Source organism: Neopsephotus bourkii, unplaced genomic scaffold (assembly GCF_033783945.1).
Source record: "Neopsephotus bourkii isolate Nb327-2 ecotype Australia unplaced genomic scaffold, CSIRO-AGI_Nbou_v1 NB_1314, whole genome shotgun sequence".
In the NCBI taxonomy this organism is placed as follows: Eukaryota; Metazoa; Chordata; class Aves; order Psittaciformes; family Psittacidae; genus Neopsephotus; species Neopsephotus bourkii.
In genome coordinates, this window is record NW_026901795.1 from 134,426 (window position 1) to 155,252 (window position 20,827).

General features: G+C 39.8%; 2 protein-coding genes across 2 annotated transcripts in view; one reads left to right on the forward strand and one right to left on the reverse strand.

Moving 5' to 3' along the window:
• Positions 1-4,489, reverse strand: part of FRK (fyn related Src family tyrosine kinase) — a 53,946-nt gene extending 49,457 nt beyond the window's left edge. The window contains exon 1 of the mRNA XM_061366164.1: positions 2,723-4,489. Within this exon, the coding sequence (XP_061222148.1) occupies positions 2,723-3,153 (431 nt within the window). The 5' untranslated portion in view covers positions 3,154-4,489. The remainder of the gene's footprint in view (positions 1-2,722) is intronic.
• Positions 4,490-19,682: 15,193 nt separating this feature from the next.
• The window catches only part of NT5DC1 (5'-nucleotidase domain containing 1), a 128,016-nt gene continuing 126,871 nt past the window's right edge, over positions 19,683-20,827 (forward strand). The window contains exon 1 of the mRNA XM_061366179.1: positions 19,683-19,834. Coding sequence (XP_061222163.1) covers positions 19,742-19,834 — 93 coding nt within the window. The 5' untranslated portion in view covers positions 19,683-19,741. The remainder of the gene's footprint in view (positions 19,835-20,827) is intronic.

The window sequence follows — 20,827 nt, forward strand, 5'->3', positions numbered from 1 at the left end:
AGCAATAAGAAGATGCTTTACTGGTAAATACAAAAATGAAGAGCCTTGTTTCCTCAGTCTGTCCAAAACAACCTTCATGGTAGCAGGTGTGCAGTCCTTGGACTTATTTAATCTTATGTAGCACACATTTGGACTGCAATGCTGCAGCAAGCAAAACCCAAGCCATGGATTTACCTTTTTTTCACCTTCCCCTATTCACACAGACTGTTAAAGGTTTTATCCAAGTGATTCACACTGGAAGGGATCACTCAAGCCGAAGGGAAACTTTTTTTTAACATGATATTATGCACAAATAAGAAGTGTTTGACTTTTGGAATAAGTTGTCATATTATATAATACAAATATATTAGCAAAATGGAGTACAAACAAAGTTTTCCTTCCATTTTAGCATACAGTTTCTGCCAAAAAACTTTGGTCTGAGGAGAGCAACTCACTAAAGATATCTCATTCTTTCTCAGTTCTGATGAAACATTCTGATAGCCAAGGATACATGAAAATTCCCTTTCTTACAAATAGTATTTAATTTTTATTTTCCTCAGTCTGGAGATACTGCACATCCTTTCTGCCCTTTCATCCAGTTATTTATCACCTTATCAGCTCTACATCAGTCATATCGCATGGAGTCAAAGAGAATTCCAGGAAGAAAAACTATTATCCAAAAGAGGACAAGGAAGAAGTTTCTCACTTCTTACCTTACTTCATTCTCTTTTATACCAAAGAAAAGTTCAAGAAAGAATTTCTCCCTGAAAAAAAATCACAGGTGCTTCAGCAAGGAAGAAGGTGAGTGAAAAGGAGTTTTTGGAAGAAATTGTAGAAAGGAATATTCCAACTGGATACAAAGCAAAAAAAAATCCTCACTAAAAGCAGGAGAGAGGAAAGCTTGACAGGGAATGCTCAGCTAAGCAAATGGGTCTAATTTTATTTTGGCCATGTTTGAGTTTGGAGAATGGTTTAAAATATCTTTCAGAGGTCCCTTCCGCTCTGAGCCTATGGTTATATGTGTGTGGCGTGACAGCAATTTTGTATATACAAGAAGACCACTAAAGCCAACTGATTTAGAAGGTAATGTGAGAAAAGACAACATGTTTAGCCAGATTAACTTTGGTATGAAACTAAAAAGAGCTGTAAAAGCTCTCCATTTTCTTCTCTCCAATGTTCTAGAAACCTATAAAGAAAAATCTTTTGCCAAAACTTAGTCTTCATTAAAAAAGGGAGAATGGCATATAAAAGGAGCAAAATAAAATCAAATCGATTCTGTAATAAGAAAACAACAAAGGTTATCAACAATGTACTTTGGCAAACTTAACTTTGTATTTGATGCTGTAGATACAGAAAGATAAGAGGGACCTTAAAAGCCAAGAGTGTTGTACAACTGAGCAAAATTACTTTCAAAGTATTAACAGCAAGCAGAAATCTTAGGTGACTTGTAATAAAACTGGCTCTTGAAAGAGAGCAAAGGCCAAGCTGAGTTGAATTAGAGCCTACAACCGTTTCTCTAGTGGGTCAGAAAATGCCATCCCTGCAGATTAATTTCTGCAATTGGAAGAATTCTTCTGAACATTGAAAGGGTTGTCTGCCTGAATACAGAAATAGGAACAGCTGGTCAGAGTCCAGAAATTAAGGTCTTCAGGTTAGAGAGGAATCTTACAGTACCCCTAAGATGCCTCTAGCACAGCTGATAAAAGACTGGCATAATTATACCTGAGCCTATTTTCCTAGCCCTTGACACTATGGTGGGCAGATCACATCAGAGTTTATGTTTCAGGTCCAAATGAGATTTAACTGAAAAGCTGCAACATCATCCCTCTAAAGTCAACATTAATTCTGAGACTAATAATGAATGATATTTCTCCTGTCTCTTTCCACACAGACAATTTCTGCCAAAATATACCTCTGGAACTGCAGTCAGACCTATTTAAGCAAACACTGCCTCTGACTGTAACACACATAAATAACTCTGCATCCCAGACTGACTCAGACCTTACTCATCCTCACTAGGGAGCTAAGTAACCAATTTTGTGTGACTTCTGCTCTAGTTCAGAATATTAAATAAGATTGGACATGTTTTGACAGGGCAGAAAAACATGGACTGCATAATTAAACTCTGTGAAAGTTTAACAAATTAAACTTGTATTCTATTGCTATATCCACTCCTTTGCCTTCTGCAGTACTTACTCCAATTTAGTTTCTCCTGAGAGCAGAGATTTGCCTCCAAAAAGAAAAAAGTAATGCAACAAAAACTTAGCTGTTTGAGACCCAGCATTTGTAAGAAGATGTAAAGACAGCTTCCGAAAATGGATTAATTGATAACTTTGCAGCTGGCTAGGCTGAAAACTGTTCACGGCAGGGGCCATCTCCTTGCACTCTCTGGGGAGTATCCAACAGACTCTTACTGTTATGCAAACAAAAATAATGAACCATGGCAGTGGTAACCCACCTGATATTCCCAGGCAGTTCTCAAACATGTGATTAGGGTGTATCAGAAAGGGAAATTACTTAAACCAAACCAAAACCTTCAACACTCTGCATTTTGTAATTTATTTTCTTGTGACAACAGTGCCCTTTCCCTGAAGTGTGCCAACTACGGCTGTCACTGGTAGGACCACTAGAGGCTGACTACAGCAGTGTGTTCCTCAGCAAGAGAAAAGGCCATAACTTCCTGTCCCAGTCCTATTTAACCTGACAGAAAGGATACTGTGCTCTGCTTTACATGGGTACTCACGGCTCAGCTTGGATGCTCTGGTCAGCAGCTATGTAGTTGGCAGGGATGTAGCCCTGGAGCTTGCGGCCAGGACAGTCTGAGCCTGTTGGCAGGAGGAGCCTAGCATACCACCAGCCCTCATGGGATGCATCCAGCACTTTAAGCTTATCCCCAGCATGGAAGCTCAAGTCCTCCTCAGTGCGAGCCTCGTAGTCGAAGAGTGCCACAAATGTGCAAATATTCACCAGATGCTGGCCAGGCAGTGGAGGTAAAGGTTTCTGCTTTATCTTACTGTCTCTGTCATTCTGTCCTGCTTGGCAGTCATCTTTTACCACAGCAAGGTTGGTGAAGACTTGGCCAGCTTTCTCATCCTGCTCACCATCTCTCCCTGGGAATAAGAATGGGAGGTAGGGCTCCAAACAGGCGCAGTGCTTCTGACAAAAGTTTCCCATCCTGTTTCCTTGTGCCTTCCTCTGCTTCTAGTTTTCTTTCTGTTTTCCCAGTTGCAATACCCTTAGACCAATTTTTGCACCATCAACATTTTAGCATTTTGCAGGATTTCTTCTCTCCCTCCTGCTTTGGCACAAAATGAAACAACTCTTGGCACAGCTGGCAGCTTCTCTCTGAGGACCACTGAGAGCTCATTATAGGCAGATCCTGGATCGGGACTGAAACCTGAATATTCCAGTGCTGGAGCACATGTGGAAGGAATTTCTCACTTCCTCTTCAGAACAGGAAAGCTGTGCTAGGCTGAGCTCCAGGAACCATGGGGAAGTGTGGAGCCTCTTCTCCCACAGCAAAACAACAAAGTCAGAACATCTAAGCACAGGAGGCTTCTCAACTCTTATTACTTGGGATGGGTGTTTTCTTATCTCAGATAGGGTCCTGTCATCTGATCAGCAGTGAACGTCTGTAAAGTCTGTTCTGGTAATGATTAACTAAGCTGACCTGCCCATTTGCTTAGCAGTCTCTGACGTGAACAGCTTGAATATTTCTCTTTGTTTCCTGGTTTTGCGCTGGTTTCGGTTCCTGGAGGGAAGCCTTTGCTCGCCTGAGACTGGCAGACGCCCTCACCTGGACTGCATCTGTGGCTTCTGCTCTCACTCACACAAGGACACTTTCACCAGCTGAGCACCTGCTCTTCAAACCAGTCCTCTGGCTTTTCCTTTTACTGAGTTGGGTTTGGCCCTTCTTACAGGGCACCTCTTACATAGAGCTTACAGTAATACAGCAACAGATTTGAATTCATTCCTTATTCTGCACTTTAAGAAAACAAAGGCACTTGCAAAAAAAAATGTTGCTCTAGATGGTTGGCTAATTACATCAACCAGATATAAAAGTGATAGCTGCCTTCCAGTCACCATATAAGCTAATGAAACTACATTGACTAATACATTTCCATTTCTAAACCACCTATAAGCTGGCATACAGACATCCAGATACTGCCTGTGGCAAAGCTGCCTGGAGAGCGGACTGCCACATCCCAATAGCTCAGCCCAAGCTTTAGAACAACTGGAAATCACCATAGCCTGGGGAACATGCAATGCTTGCATCAGGAAGCACAGGAGATAACCTATCTGAGCAATGCAGTGGCATTTCAGTAAGAAGCAAACTCTTCCAGACAAGACATCAATCAAAACCCACACATGGACCTATAGCTTCCTGGTGATAGAGAAAGCTGGCTCCTTTCCCTGTCCCCCAGGAATAACTGCTGTTTTCCTAAACCATTTACACATATCTCTCAACTCCATTTAGAATTGCTGGCTTCTGTTGCTTTACTAGAAAGAAAAGCCACTTGTTTTCATTATGTGTCTCAGTCCCCTAAATGAGGAGACCAGTGGCACAGACAGAAGTGTACTGATGGACTTGGAGCTGTGGGGTGACTGAAAGAAGTTTCCACTGAAACTTCATCACTTTCTGGTGCATCTCCAATCAAAAAGGATGGGGAACTGCTTACCTACTCCTGTTTTGAGTGCTGAAAAAAGACATTGAATAAAGATGAAAGTACTATACATGTTAAGTGATCAATAAACCTCACAATCTGTAGTGAACCCTTTGGGTCTGGTAAAAAAAAGGCATACTGATTTTGCAGATTATGAAAATTGTATTTAGTTTCTGAAGCACCACTGGAGATTATTTTTTTTCCACAGCAATTATTAGTCACTATTCAGATCAATAACAACAGAGATACCCATGGGATATTTTCTTTTCTTGGCTCTGAAGGACAATATGTAAAGTCAGGAAAGGCCTGTGTTGAAAAAGAAACTACCTTCATTAGTCTTGTTTAAAGAATTGTCTATATTTACTAAAATCAGAAAATATTAGAAAAAAAAATGTGTTATATCTGTTTTTTTTTCTGTTTGACTATTTGATTGGATTTTCCCGTAGTTTTGTGGTTCTGGCAACTTGGGCATTAATTCAGTGAAGATTTGCATACACATTTACTGCACAGAATAGTTTCATCATGACAGTAGAGCTACTTGCGTTGTACAGAATTAATCTCATGTATGGTTCTTTTCCAGTTCAAGACCCATATTTATACTCAGGTACCAATATGAATACACATTAGAAATCACACTGCATTCACTGAGACCACTCAGATAAATATTTCTAGCTGTAGCTAGAATGGGGCTTAAGCCTACAAACATTTGTGTATATGAGTATCTTACCTGAAATAAACCTAGGCATTAAATTGATCTTGTCTCCAAATTTATGGCCCTGCTTGGCTTTACAAGACCAGAAAGACTTTTGCTGGAAGTGATCAATAGCCATAAATCAGATTACTTCCCAACCAACTCTTCAGGATCAGTTCTATTTATGAAACAAGCAGGCTTTAACAAATAGCCATGAAATTCAACAGTCAGATTAAAAACTCTCCACAAAAAGAGAGAGGAGTTTGGTTACTGAGAAATGCTGAGCAGATTCCAAAGCCTGTATGGGGCAGGACTGTGGCTGAGCTGTGGTGGCTATGCTGAAGCAGTGCCTCTGCAAGGCTTTATTCCCATCCTGGTGACTTCATTGAGGATTCTTTGAATTTCTGAAAATAAAGCAGTACTCTATCACTTAGAGACTATATAATTTTATCACAGGAGAGAAAAAATGAACAGGTAATAAAAATTGTTCTTGCTGGTTTTACTGAAAAAAAAACACTCGAACCCAACTGATAAATCCCATGATCCTAATTTTCATGCTCACCGTTTGGAATAAATTAGGATAATCATGTATATTATGGGGCTTTTTGATATAAACTATTGTTCAAATCCTACCCACTGGTATTACATATAATTTTACAGGATAATCTTTACAGCACCTATTTCTGGACTTGATTTAGTTTTGTTGCTTTGCATTCCACTATATTTTCTTTTTCCAGAGGAGGCCAAACAGATTTGTGTTACTTACTGGCCTTCTATTCTTTAATTAATTTGTTTTGGAGGCTGAGTGTCAAACCAGAAATTGTCCAAATAAATAAGCTACTGGATGTGAAGTGTTCATGAAAGACTTAATCAGATATATTGATGAATTTTATTAGCAAAAATGCTTTCAGAAGGACACAAGAATCTCACCTCGTTCTTGCAGCCAGCAATAGCTGGTGAGAAAGATGAATTTATTATGACCAGTATGTCACATTTGCAGTATGGATATTGAAATTCAGTATTCTGATCCATATATTATTTAAAAACTCATTAGTTTTGCAAGTAGTTTCTTGAAATATGGAACACCTTAAAGCAAAGATGGATCATTTACAACCTGTGTATGACAGGATCATATAAACTTAGATTTTAGAAAAGCAAACAAATCTGTTCAATCTGGTAGTACTTTCCCACTTCAAACTAGACAATTCCCCATTTCTTTTAAAGTATATTTCCTTGTTCAATAAAGAAAAAACTTCACAATGAGGCTATAGGTTTGAGAATGACAGATATCTGAAGTAACTTTTTATATTTGGCATATTGCTTGCAAAGTGCTATATAAGTAAGAATCTTGCAAAGAACCTTACACCTGTTTAAAGGATTAATTTGCAGTACTCTAAATCCATTAAATCAAATTCTAATTAACTAGAAGTCAATATTCTTTAGGCCTTGTTTTCTACAAAACAATCGTTTAAAAATGGTGATGAAACACATTTCTCTTAGTTGACTGAATGGACAGAAGAATAACTTGTTAATATGGTATGTTTTAGTAAAGTTAGTACAAACCTAATCCACAACACTGATATTAATTGAAATGTTCTTTGAATGAGGTACTGTTCTTCATGAAGAAAGTTATCAAACTGAGGCATATTAAATAAGTACAGATAAGATTTGAATCCATAAAAATTCAAAAGTCTTGTTTTAGATATAATTTTTATTTCTGTTCCACACTTTCAAAATGAATTTTGTACGAGTTTTCGTTACAGATATTTCCTATGTTTATTGATTTGTATGTGGTCTGTATGTAACTATAGGTATAAATACATAAACCCTTAGAGTTCTAGAAAAAATGAACCATCCTCCACCTCATAAATATGATGGAGACCACTGAGCACCAGCCTTTGGTACTGATGATACATGATGTTTGAAACTAATTTCTTATACCATGCAGAGAATTACAGCCAGAACAGTACTCTGCTGGGGGAAGAAAAGAATATTCCAAGACAATATCCACCATAAGTTTTTTAATAAATATGAGTCAGTTCGAAGTGGAAATTGAAAAAAAAAGAGTGTTTTTTTCTTCATAATAAGATGAGATTATAACAGAAACATTTTCCTCCAGAATTGTTTCAAATTTGGTAAACAGGAAAAAACTCCATGAGGGAAAATGAGAAATTAAGACATAAAATATAAGATCCATAATTAAATAATGTATGAAACTGCTGCCTGTACCATAACTTGCTATATTGCATAAACTTTTTCAAGTCATTATACAGCTGTATTAATATATGATATTTTAAATATTCGACATATTATACCTCACTTAGAAAAGCATCTTAATACATTATGATAAAGCAAGTAAAATGTTCCAGCAAAGTAAAATATTCGAGCAATGTGATCTTTAAAGAAATTACAAGAAAGGTAAACGAATACTGCTCTGAATCTGTGCTTGGGAAATAATTTAAATGATTGAACATTTTAAAGTTGTGTTGTTTGGGTTTTTTTTTAAGGTAACAAATTGAAATGGAACACAGTAATTTTTTTATTACAGCTGTCTTTTCAGCTATATTTCTTGCCATTTGCACATTAGAATGGAATGCATTACCACCACTTTGTAGGATTTTTAAAAGCCATTTAATCAGCACTTCCATTTTGTTTCTGTAATTTGCAAATTGCCATTCTTTTCAATGAAAATAAATTATGTGTGTAATTTTATTCATGACAAAATTGTTTATTCTTATTGATTAATCACTTTCCTGGTTTTTTGCATAATCTTAAACCATAAATCCACAAAGACATAGAGTTATATTTGATTCAGCATTTTCCAACCTTAAATCTTTTACATTCATAATGAGAAAACTCTGGCTATTTATTTTCATAAGGCTGATCTAGTAATCCATCTCTACTCTGAAAAGCATTAAAAGTACATTTTCAAGTGCTTCAGTGATGAGGGTTGCTTATTTATTTATTAGTTGAATTTGGGCCTAGAACAGGCTACGTCTGACAACAAATGAACACAATGCAATAAGGCTCTGTCAAGAACTGAAAGAATAGAAACTATCTTTATTTGTTCAAACAATCAGATCTCACTCTGCCTAATATAATGTGAGTTTTGCAATTATGTGCAATGGGACCAGACCTCAGCCATTATTTTCCATTTTATTGCACATTATTCTACATGATACACAGCACACACTGTTAAAAACTGCAAGTTAATTTGCTTTCCATGAAGCAGCCTTTCTGAATAAAACCACTGCAGCACTCTGATGCATGAAAAATACTTCTAATAGAAACTATCTGTGAGTGGAAAAAAATATGGTAAGTGGATGACAAAGAATTATCAGTGAACATGACTTTCCCATTCTTTTAAGAAAATGTATTCCAAAACTGACCCTGTTATGAAGAGGTTTTAAACTTAGAAAGTGTATCTATTTATGAAGATTTTATGATGAGTCAAGATAATTTCTCATGTAACTCTATGCATGCTATGCCACAGATGACTTACGAACATGATTTACCGTCTTTATCTTAAGAAGGTGCAATTCCATCAAGAGAGGCAGAGAAATCCAAAAAGAGACGGATGGAAAGGAATAATATATCAAAGTACTGTTCTCATGATTTCACCTGTGAATGAAAGTGTTGGGTTTCTTTCCAAAAAATAAAATCAGCACTCTCTCCTGTACTGTGTATGTGAGAGAGGTAAGGAACTAAAACTTAGAATACATTGATTCACTATATAAAAGAAACCATCTTTTCAAGTACTTTAAGTTACTGAAATATTACACACAAAACCAATAGAAAAACATTAGATATCAGTTTTAGAATAGAGTAGTTCAGCTGACAGGGACCTACAACAATCATCTAGTTCAACTGCCTGACAACTTTCAAGTTGACCGAAAGTCAAAGCATATCATTAAAGGCATTGCCCAAATGCCCCTAAAACACTGACACGCTTGGGGCATTGACAACCTCTCTAGGAAACCAGATCCAGTGTTTGACTACTCTTTCAGTAAAGAAATGCCTCCTAATGTCCAGTCTAAATCTCTGATGCAGCTTCAAAGGATTGCCATGTCTCCTATCACTATGAGGGAGAAGAGATCAGCACCTTCCTCTGAACACCATTTTTTTTTTACTCTTCCTGCTAGGTAAACCATACTTACACAGATTGTTCCACATCACTGTAAATTGTGCACACACTAGGATTTTGTACAGATAAAATCTCTACAGGAAAAAGGCTGGATCTACCATCAGTTCTGGTGATTATATGTATACTGTGCATGGTCCATCAACCTGCCAAACTAAGTCTCCCTCTCTCCTATATTTTCTATATAGTTTCCTATCTTTTGCTTTCTTTCTGCTGTATCTGTCTTTCAAAGGTATGAAATGAAATGTTGTACAAAGAATATCACCAACCAGAGGAACAGGATCAGAAGTGCCCCAGACTCTCTTGAGGATGTGCCTTTATATATTTTCCATATTAAAAAGAAAACTATAATCCTGGGGTTTACTTCAAAATTATGTTGGGAAGCAGCAGCCAAGGCATAAATTAAATTGTGGAAACAATCTTAAACACCATAACATAACTATGGCCAAGGGCACAATTGATTTAAAAACTGTTTTCTTACCTACTCATCTTCAGAAGCATAGGCATAATCTGAAGGTCAACAAATGACGATGGTTAAGTCACTTATTTCTTTATTTGACCCATTATAAAAGGCCTTAAAATCATGGTTTTCTTACTCTGAAGTCAGTGACAATATACTGTAAACATTGGTTTAACTGAGAGCAGGATTTCACTTTTATGCTTAATGTTTTATTATTTTTAGCAGATATTGACTTATGTTTACAATAGTCTTTCTGTAAAAGCAAAGATGCAGTATGTGATGTTACTTCTTTACCATGCTTCATCAGCAGTCTGACCCATTTCCTGTGTGTTCAAAATAGAGTTTTACAGATGAAACTGATGTAACTTGTACTGCAAATATGTATACTCTTACTCTTCTTCCTTTCCATCTGTTTATGTGTTCTTCTCTCCCTCTCTCCTATACCTTTCCTATATAGCTTCCTATCTCCTCTTTTCTTTCTGCTGTGTCTTTCACAGATATGCAGTGAGATGCTGTACAAAGAACATTACCCAACATGCAACACATGATATTCATAAACATAAGGAAAGGGGATAGGAAGTAAACACATTTAGTGATACTAACCTCAAGTGAGCACTTATGGCAAAAATTTCTGTTGTACGAAACAAAATAATTCACTCTCCTACTCTGACAAAATTTTCCCAAATTCGTATTCCTCTGTCTTTGTTTCCACAGCTTTAAACCTTAACCTACTCTCCCTGAGAAAAGCATGATACTCAACACAACAGCATAGGTAAACGTGAACATACTGTTTTCCTTAAAATAGGAGAGGTGGCTTCGATCTTCTTCACAGATGTACACAGAAACAGAGTACAGATCTTTAAAGAGTTACATCAGCATGCTAGAATCTTCTTGATGCTTAGTATACACTTGGAGTTCTAGCATATATTCTTCTAGATCACTTCCCTCTTATCAAAACCCTGATGCTCTTTTTTTTATCCTTTCATCAGATCATTAGACACCCTCTAGAGGTAAAACAGAACAGTAAATATCAAATGCAATTTATATTCCAAATAAGATCTTATATTTGAGATTTATAAGAATTACTGTTAGAATTTTATTACTGCAGCTCCAAGGAACATCACTCTTGGTGTCCAGTATGCTCATCAATGAACACATACAGAAGAAAATATTTCTTAAATATATGTTCAGGTAGAAAAGATGACTTATTGTTAAAAGAAGGGGAGGGGGGAAGATCTCATCATAGTGATAGGATGGAATTTTATCTTGAAAATCCTAACATGATAATGATTGTAATGAATTAAGTAACTTGGATGTTACTTTGAAAAGAGATTGTTGTGTTACATTATTGTGGGTTCATGCCCAGGGAGGTTGTGAATGCTCCATCCCTGGCAGCGTTCAAGAACAGGTTGGACAAGGCCTTGGGTGATATGGTTTAGTGTGAGGTGTCCCTGCCTATGGCAGGGAGGTTGGAACTTGATGATCTTAAGGTCCTTTCCAACCCTAACTATTCTATGATTCTATGATTATTCCAGTACTCAGTCCTAAGAAAGCCAAAACTGGAGCAAAGCATCCAGGTTTTGATTCCAGGGGAAAAAAAAAAAAAAAAAAATCAAATCAAATAAAAACCGGATATTAACCCATTTGATAATGAATGAATGATGAATGAATATCATCTAGGTTGAGAATGAAAGATAAGCAGGCTCAAAACACCTCAGCCTTTAAGGAACGACCTTAAATAACTAAACAAATAAGAGTCTGTGGGAAAATCTATGATAGCAGCCTTCAAAGAAATAGAAGGCTGATGTTCAATGTTGTGGTTCCCTGATCTGCAAGGAATAGGACACAACATGAGAAAGAGGACACATTAGAGCAACAGAGACTTTGGCATGACATGGGGGGGGTGGTGAAAAATTCAGCATTCTGTGTGTTAGGACTGTTAAACACCAGAAGAAATTGTCTCAGCTCTTTGCTCCTTTTTACAAAGTTAGACTATTAAGGATGTTTGTAGGCAGACTGATCCTGCCTCAAGGCAAAAAGATGACTGTCTTTAGGTTTTTCTGGTTCTGTTATCTTCATGTCCATAGTTTTACAGTTGTGGCATTTCCCACTGGCTGTTCAATAGCTCTGTTCTTTTTGTGCAGAGTGTGTATTGAAATACATCGAATTTATCTTATATGCAATCATTAGCAAGTGTCAGGCTTCAGATGCAAACCTGTAACCTTCTTGAATGACTCAGATATCTTCAGAATGTCTGAATTAGACATATTCCAATTTTACTCATGAAGAAATTGAAGCCATAAGCGATTAAGTTATCTGCCCGCTAATACACCATGAATGAATGGGAAATGAGGATGGAGAACTTTGGAGTCTTACTCTGGATTTTATGCTGAAGTTTGTAACAATAAAAAAATGGTATGTTAAAAAAAACCAACCAAACACCACCACCACCACCCCCCCCAAAAAAAAAAAAAAAAAACAAAAAAAAAACCACCCCAGAACAAAACAAAACTAAAACAACAAAACAGAAGAAATAAGGCCATGTCCCCACAGATCATAGAAACTGCACAATTCTCTCACCATAAAACTCATACAAGATCTACTTTGGACATATAGTTTCCTAAAAAGTGTGTATTTCCAGTACAAATTCTTTTGACTAAATGTAGCATCCATCCAGCTCACAAAGAAAAATCTTTCAAAGGACCTTTTGAAAACCATTCCCAGTTTTAAAATATATACTCACTAAGGGTCCAGCAGTCAGTCATGGCTATTAATCACATTGCCAAAATCATTGATTTTCATTTCCTTCTTTCATGTTGCATGGGAACAGCCTCAGTTAGATTACAAGATCTGAGAGAGGTGATAAGGACAATAAGCAGGCTTCTGAAAGATTCGCAGCATCTAGTCGATTACTCTTCGTTTAACCTTCTAGTGATCTCTTGAGTATAGTTTGGGGAATCTTGAATCTTTAGCAGCATGAGTCTCATTTCTATGCTGGTGAGACAGAGAATGTAACCACTGTATTACCAAGGTGCCAGATGTAATCAGTACTGCCGGCAGGATGCTATAAATTGTATGTGCATGATTCTGCTGAAAAAGTTAATGTGTACATATTTTATGCCATATAAAAAGGTTACTAAACAACACAATAAACCGTAAAACTTCTGAAATCTCTTTAAGCTAACCCTAAATCCCAATCAATAGTCAAGCTTGCTCACCAGGATTCTGTACCTAGCAACAAGGCACCCTGTGTGTCACAGAGGGATGCCTTAAGGACTACGTACCATTTTGATAAATTTTTAAAGGTCTACTAAAGAAACAGTAAATGCCAGTGACTGTTTTACACAGCAAATGTGTTCTTGACAGCTTTCATCCTCTCACAGAGAACCAGGCTATCCTTGAAATGAATTAGAATTGTTAGATCTATGTCTAATAAAGCATCACTTTGTAATAAGTCAGAAGTCTGCTCCTGTATATTCTTATTTAATTTCTCTGATGGTTTCTACACAAGTTTCTTTCTAAGTGTTCTAAGGTTAAAAACATAAAGTCAAATCCTGCAATCCTGTTTAAATAAGTGAAGAATCCCAATGAATGTACACTTTCACACAAAATCCCAGAAACCTGTTTTGTGCTGTGTGACTCCCACTGACTGTTAGTGTTTCTCTTTCAAGCCATGATTGAGGGGTCAAGGATGCAGCTAGCTTTATGCTCCTTGGTCCTTTGAGTTAAATAGGTACAGCACCATTATGCCAAAACAACTGCATTGTATTTTAATCTGATTATTGATCTAGGCATAAAAGGGGAAGCAGAAGGGTAGTGGCTCATTATCAGGAACTGCCTGTAAAATGGGAATTGTGGAGTGGCTATCAGGAGTCGTTAAAAGAGTCGTATGCTGTGGCAGCACCAAAAGGGCTAATATGTGGGCATACCTGAGGTGGGAGTGAAGTCAGAGCAACAGCAGTGTTTGCCTGTGGGCTACCCCAGACTGTGAGGAGGATAAGGGGAGCTCTCAGGAGACATGCATGCAGAGCTTCCTGAGCTGGCCCAGTGGGGTGAGCCTGAGATGTGGGATCTGTCCTCCTGTCACTCTGAGATGAAAGTGACAATTCTCAGATGGGGAGTTTGTGTTGTGAAGAGCATAGAGTTATCCTACTGGGGAGAGCAGGCATCATGCTTCAAGGGGAATGGAGATATTCTGTCACTGCAGGATGGGAATACTGGGCTGTAAGGCACTCTTCTACTTGGGTATTGGACAGCCTCATGGGTTAAAAGCAAAATCAAGTGCAAACCTGAGACTGTAGTTCTTACCAGTGTGCTAAAATAAATTCTATAAAAAAAACCCAGCACTTTTTGGTTTGACTTATTCTACTCCAAAAGTATTTTCAGTTGTTTTTAAAAACAAACAAGGAAAAATCCAGACTGTTCTCAGCTCACTTCTGCATAAAAAGTTGTTACTTGTCTAAAGTGAAAATGCTTCTTGTTTGTCTAAATTCTTCTTTTATCTTCACACAGCACTACTGTATACTGTAGCAACATGCAGAGCCTTTTCCTTTTTTTAAACTAAATTCTTATGACCTTTGCCAAAATAGGCAAACGGCTGCAACTGCATAGTTATGCCAAAACACAACTGAAAAAAGCTTACATAGGCTTAGAAAATAAAGACGAAGTTTAAGGAAAGTAAAATAGATTAAGGTGCTGATGATTCAAAGTTAACTCGGAGATGTTCCACTGTGTCGTAATGCTGCCCTCTTAAGGACAAAGAAAGCGATGACGTGGAGAACCTCTCTTGCTAAAGAGGCCTGCAACTTCTGTGTGACAGCAAAGATTTATGTGAGGTATTTTGACATGGTTCTCATGCCTTTATGTATGTTACTGCACTCTGTTACATTCCTTTCACTCTCCAAGGCATGTTAGTACGCTCCTGCACCCTAAAGCTACATGGTGGAAGGAGCCTCTTCTGCGTGGAAAGCAGCTGTAAGGCACAATGAAAACCAAAATTCACCGTGTGTCTCTAAAAAGGCTTTGACATGTCAGATCTCGCACTTGATGTGTGTTTCCTGCAGGCTGCTAATTGTCAGGGTGCTGAGCATGGGGAGCACCCAACGGATTAATACATTGTATTTAGAATATAAAAATAATCAGTGATGCATAAATTAACCACGGGGAAACCTAAAATATTACCAGTTAGGACCTGATAGCCCAAAAGGACAACCTCAGTTATGTGGACATCTCTGAGCAGCTCATGGTGCGATCAAATCTGAAACAGTGCTGAAAAAGTAATCTGAACGGATGCTGTTAACACATTAAGGTATTTCAGTTGTTACAGAGGATTTTGATTAAAGGCAGATCTTTTCTGAGAAAAGCGCTAGAATGTGATGTCAGTATGTTTAAAGGATTCATCTGAAAGCAAGAAACTGAGAGACAAAGCAACAATTTAAAGGAAACAAAAAACAACAACAACAACAAAAAAACAAAACAAAAAAAACCAACCAACCAAACAAAAAAACCTTGGAGTAGTGTACTGAAAGTAAACTTCTGAGATTTTCCTTTTACTAGGTTTGTGCTGCCAATACTGAAGATGAAAGTGATATTCTCTCATTTATCTTCTATTTTCTCAGAACTGAAAATTAATTCCATTCATCAACATTCTTCATATTTCTTGCTGTCATCATCATCATCATGGCTTGACTTCGCGAACGAAGATTTGGGAAGGGCTTTTACCCACGCTTACTACAAGCGCGCTGATGACTAAGAAGGCCAATGTGGGATAGGCAAATCCGGCTACAAAAAGCACAGCAGAAGGTCTCCTTGGGTGGAACAGGTGGGACACAATTCTTCCTGCGTTGTCTTTTCTCCTCGAGACTAGTTCTTCGTGAGCACTCAAAGGAGTCAGCGGCATTATGTATGGCGTGCCTCCAAGTCTCCCGATTGGAGGCCAAGGTGGACCACTGATGGTAGTCAATATGGCCAAGGCTAAGGTATTGTTTCAGGGAGTCCTTATATCTCTTCTTTGGGGCACCTCTCTTGCGGCTACCGGTGGCAAGTTCACCGTAAAACAAGATCTTGGGGAGGCGGTGATCCTTCATTCTAGAGACGTGCCCTGCCCAGCGCAGCTGCAATTTCAGCAATGTGGCCTCGATGCTGGTGACCCCTGCCTGTTCGAGGACAGTGACATTAGACACATAGTCAGTCCAATGGATGTTTAGAATTGTACGGAGGCAGCGCTGATGAAAGCGTTCCAGGAGTCGCAGGTGATGACGGTAGATGACCCATGATTCAGACCCATATAAAAGAGTAGACAATACAATGGCTCTGTAGACACTGACCTTTGTACTTTTCTTCAGGTGTTTATTACACCAGACTCTTTTATGGAGTTTTCCAAAGGCTCTATATGCCTTTGCTATTCTGTTGTCTAACTCTTTGTCGATCGTGGCACCCGAGGAAATGATGCTTCCCAGATAGCTGAACTGATGAACTGTCTTAAGGTCTGACTCGCCGATGGTAATATGGGGATGGCGATGATCTTCTTGGGGTGCAGGTTGGTAGAGGACTACTGTCTTATTCAAGCTGACTTTCAGCCCAAAAACCTCAGCCGCCTCCGCAAAGCAAGATGTTAAACGCTGCAGAGCTGCTTCTGTGTGGGCAACAAGGGCGGCATCATCAGCAAAGAGCAGTTCACGGATAAGATGGTTTAGGGTCTTAGTGTGGGCCTTCAGTCGCCTTAGATTGAATAGGCTACCATCGGTACGATATCGAATACAAATGCCGTCTTGTTCGTCGAGGTCTGCTGTAGCCCTTTGGAGCATCATGCTAAAGAAGATTGTGAATAAGGTCGGTGCGAGAACGCAACCTTGTTTCACACCATTGGTTATTGGGAAAGGCTCAGAGAGTGCATCGCCATACCTGACTTGGCCTTGCTGATCCTCATGTAACAGAATAATCATTTTGAGGAACTTGGGGGGACAACCTAATCATTCTAAGATCAGCCACAAGCCTTTCCTGCTCACAGTGTCAAAAGCTTTGGTGAGGTCAACGAAAGTTACGTATAACCCCTTATTCTGTTCTCTACACTTTTCTTGCAATTGTCTGAGAACAAATACCATGTCTGTAGTACTTCTATTAGCCCTGAAACCACACTGACTTTCAGGTAGAGGTTCTTCTGCGATAGCAGGTACTAGTCTGTTCAATAGTATTCTTGCAAGAATTTTACCAGCAACGGAGAGCAGAGTTATACCACGGTAGTTTGAGCAGTCTGACTTGGCACCTTTTTTCTTATACAGAGTGACGATGATTGCGTCACGAAAGTCTGACGGTATTTTGCCTTGTTCCCAACAGCACACAACTAGCTCATGAAATTTAGCGTGAAGTGCTTGGCCTCCATGCTTCCATATTTCAGGTACTGCTGATCTAATTGTGTGGTGTTTGAGGTTATATTCAATTGATAGTGAATACACTGACAAGAGAGTTGGACTAGATGATCTTTAAAGGTCCCTTCCAACCCAAAACATGCTATAATTCTACAAATGAATATGTGATTTTCGATACCTGTCCAGCTGTTTCAACACTACAGTGTGTTGGTTTTGTGCTATGTTCTAGAGGCAGAGACCCCTCTTGTGGGTATGATCCTGAAAGTATCTGCTCAGGTTTCACACCTGGTAACTTAGTTCTATTTAAGCATATATGCATATATTTATTTAATGTATAGCTAAAATGCATATAATATACAATGCATATATCATGTGTGGTGTGCATATATATGCACAAAAGCAGTAGAAGGTATACTGTGGGAGGTACTGAACCTTTAAAAGAAGCTGCTCTACAGTGGGCTGAGCTAAATTATGCAATCCATTTTCTTTCTTCCTCTGACACCTGAAGTGCTCATCCTGTCATATTATTAGCATTAGTGAATTTTCATGCCTTATTCTATGTATTTTCCCATCTAGTCCACTTTCTAATCTGATACTGAACTTCTCTGTAGAATTTTTAAACATATGCGATAGGTTATGCTATTTAAATTTCTCTACCTGGGCATAGCAAATTGAATTTTAATATACAAGTACACAGTATCTCATTCAACTACTTGAAAGTATTTGCAAAAGCATTTTGCTCTGGAATACCAAATTATCATTGAACCATCCTGCAAAAATCAAATGATTTGATATAATCAAAACATAATTATTGTTTATTTATTGTATAATTAAAAGTGTTGCTGTGCACTGCTGCTATGGTTATGCACCCCAACTTACCCACCTGCAAAACACTACACAGCTGCACACAGGAAGGCAACACTAAAAAAGATTATTTGCATTCAATGTTTTATAGCAATTGCTCTCAATTCAGGAGAAGAGAAAGCTGCGTGGAGACTTCATAGCAGCCTTCCAGTATCTGAAGGGGGCCTATAAGGATGCTGGGGAGGGACTCTTCATTAGGGACTGTAGTGATAGGACAAGGGGTAATGGGTTAAAACTTCAACAGGGGAAGTTTAGATTGGATATAAGGAGGAAATTCTCTCCTGTGAGGGTGGTGAGGCACTGGAATGGGTGGCCCAGGGAGGTTGTGAATGCTCCATCCCTGGCGGTGTTCAAGGCCAGGTTGGACGAGGCCTTGGGTGATATGGTTTAGAACGAGGTGTCCCTGCCCCATGGCAGAAGGGTTGGAACTAGGTGATCTTAAGGTCCTTTCCAACCCTAACTATTCTATGATTCTATGTTTGGGCTCTCTTTATTCCAGTTATAACTATACAAGAATTAAAAATAATATTTGCACAGTAATTGAACCAGGTGTTTTTCACCTGTTGTGAATCGAATAAAAGTTTTGATGGTGTCATTGGTCTACAAAGAGAATTGTAGAAAGGAATCAGGATGTCCTGCAAGCAAGGCTGTTAAGCACAGCTATTTAAGCACCCTGACCCTGGCCTTAATGAGCCACTATATTCAAGTCCAACCACAGAGAACAGAATTAAGTCAACGTAAACCTCATCTGTTCCTTTTCCTCCAAACACAACACTTCATTTCTAATTGTGATGTAGTAATACTTGCTGGGCCAGTACGTACTAAAATGCCCATTTGATAATGTCACCTGTAGGCAGCCGTTCCGTTCTTCATGTTACACTTTTTTTTTTTTTTTTCCTACCAAAGCTGTCAATAAATTAAAAGGTGGTTAGTTACCTCCACGGTTTTGGTTTTTCCAGAGCTCGGTCTATAGTATGCTTTACTGTATAGTGTTGCTCGTAGCGTCTAGTGTTGCTTAAACCCTGCACGGACTTGTATAATGTAGTACCTGCCGTGCTTGTCTACTTGCATAAACAGACTGCATGAAGCAGCGCCCTTACGGCGTGACTACCCTCTCACCGCCTAACACAAACCTAACTCCCCTCCTCTCCTGCCCCGGCTCGCAGGCCCCCAGCAATGACTCTCCGGGTGCCTCACACCTACGACTTGCAGCCAGGGCTAACCTGGCAGCTGCCACTCCGTTCACAAGCACACGATGCCTGTCTGAGAAACGTGCCTTTTAAATCCGAGCGCTTAAACACGCCTCCCCCTTTCCAACATGCATCCGCCTTTCTAACCCCCGGGCTTGATGCATGGCGCTCTCCCACCAAGCACCCCGGACACCGACGGCCTCCTGGCCTGTTGGGGCGGAGCGAGCATCACTACCCCTCAGCTCCAGAAACAGCCCCACACTCCGCATAGGTGACGACGGACCCGCAGAGCGGCAGGGCCTGCCCGCGCCCCGCCCAGCGGCGCAGGAAGCACCGCCTTTGCCCCTTCCTCCTCCGCCCGCCTCCTCGCGGTGGCGGCTCGGCGATGCAGCAGTACTTCGCCTTGGCTGATTGCGACGTGGTGGGTTTCGACCTGGACCACACGCTCTGCCGGTATCATCTCCCGCAGAGCGCACGGGTGAGTGCGGGCCGGTACGGCACGGCACGGCACGGCACAGCACCCCCTCCCACCCCCCCCCACCCGCCCAAGCTCCGCTCCTCCCCGACCCGCTCGCCGCCTGTCCAAGCGAAAGGGAAGTGCCGGTGTCTGCGGGAACCGGGACCTCGCTGCAGGGCAGCGAGACCCGAGGCTACGGTTCCGGTGCCCATGGGGAAATCCCAGAAGAGAGCAGCAACACAAACGCAGCTCCTGCCTAGTGCTTCCTCAGCAGGCCTCTGCCCGAGCAAGGGGGACAGCCATGTCTTCTTCCTTGAAACCTCTGCCGCTTGAGAGCTCTCCGAACTGTAGCGCCGCTGAGAAAAAGGTGGAGTGTTTCCACACACACACACCAAACCTAGGGATGCTGCAGTTAGAAGCCTGCAGCGTTGTGGCCAGGCGGCCTTTGGAAACTTTCTGGTGCTTAAAATGAAACACCGAGCTTAAAGCCGCTTAGCATCTCTGACTGAGCCCTGCTGTCGGTTGCGGAGAGGAGCTACAGGCATGTGTTTGTGCATTCCCGCCCTTGGCGCTTTTTTTTCTCCCAACTGGCACTTTTTTAATTCCCTGGTAATTTTTCATGGACTCGTACTTCTTTGGTGATGTCGGGACTTTGCCATGGGGCAGTCTTGTGCCATGGATGCTCATGATGTCCCACTCTCCCCTTTTGCCTCCACTCATCTACAGTATATTGTTTACTGCACAGATCTTGTACACTAATTGCAGGATACTTCAGAATCTGATATAGAAGCAAGTGTTTGAGGAGTCTTATTTATAAATAGGCATGGTTCAATGCATCCTGTGTTCAAAAATTGCATTGCTTCCTTTAGCTGTGGGTGACTTTCTGTGGAGGCATCTTCCTTACAACAGGGGGTTCAGTAGTGTAAAGTTATAAATTTTATGTGCTCTTAAGTTTTTGATGGAAATGCTGCAGCTCTAGGCTTATCTTCCATGTTCTCGCTGTCATGCCACACA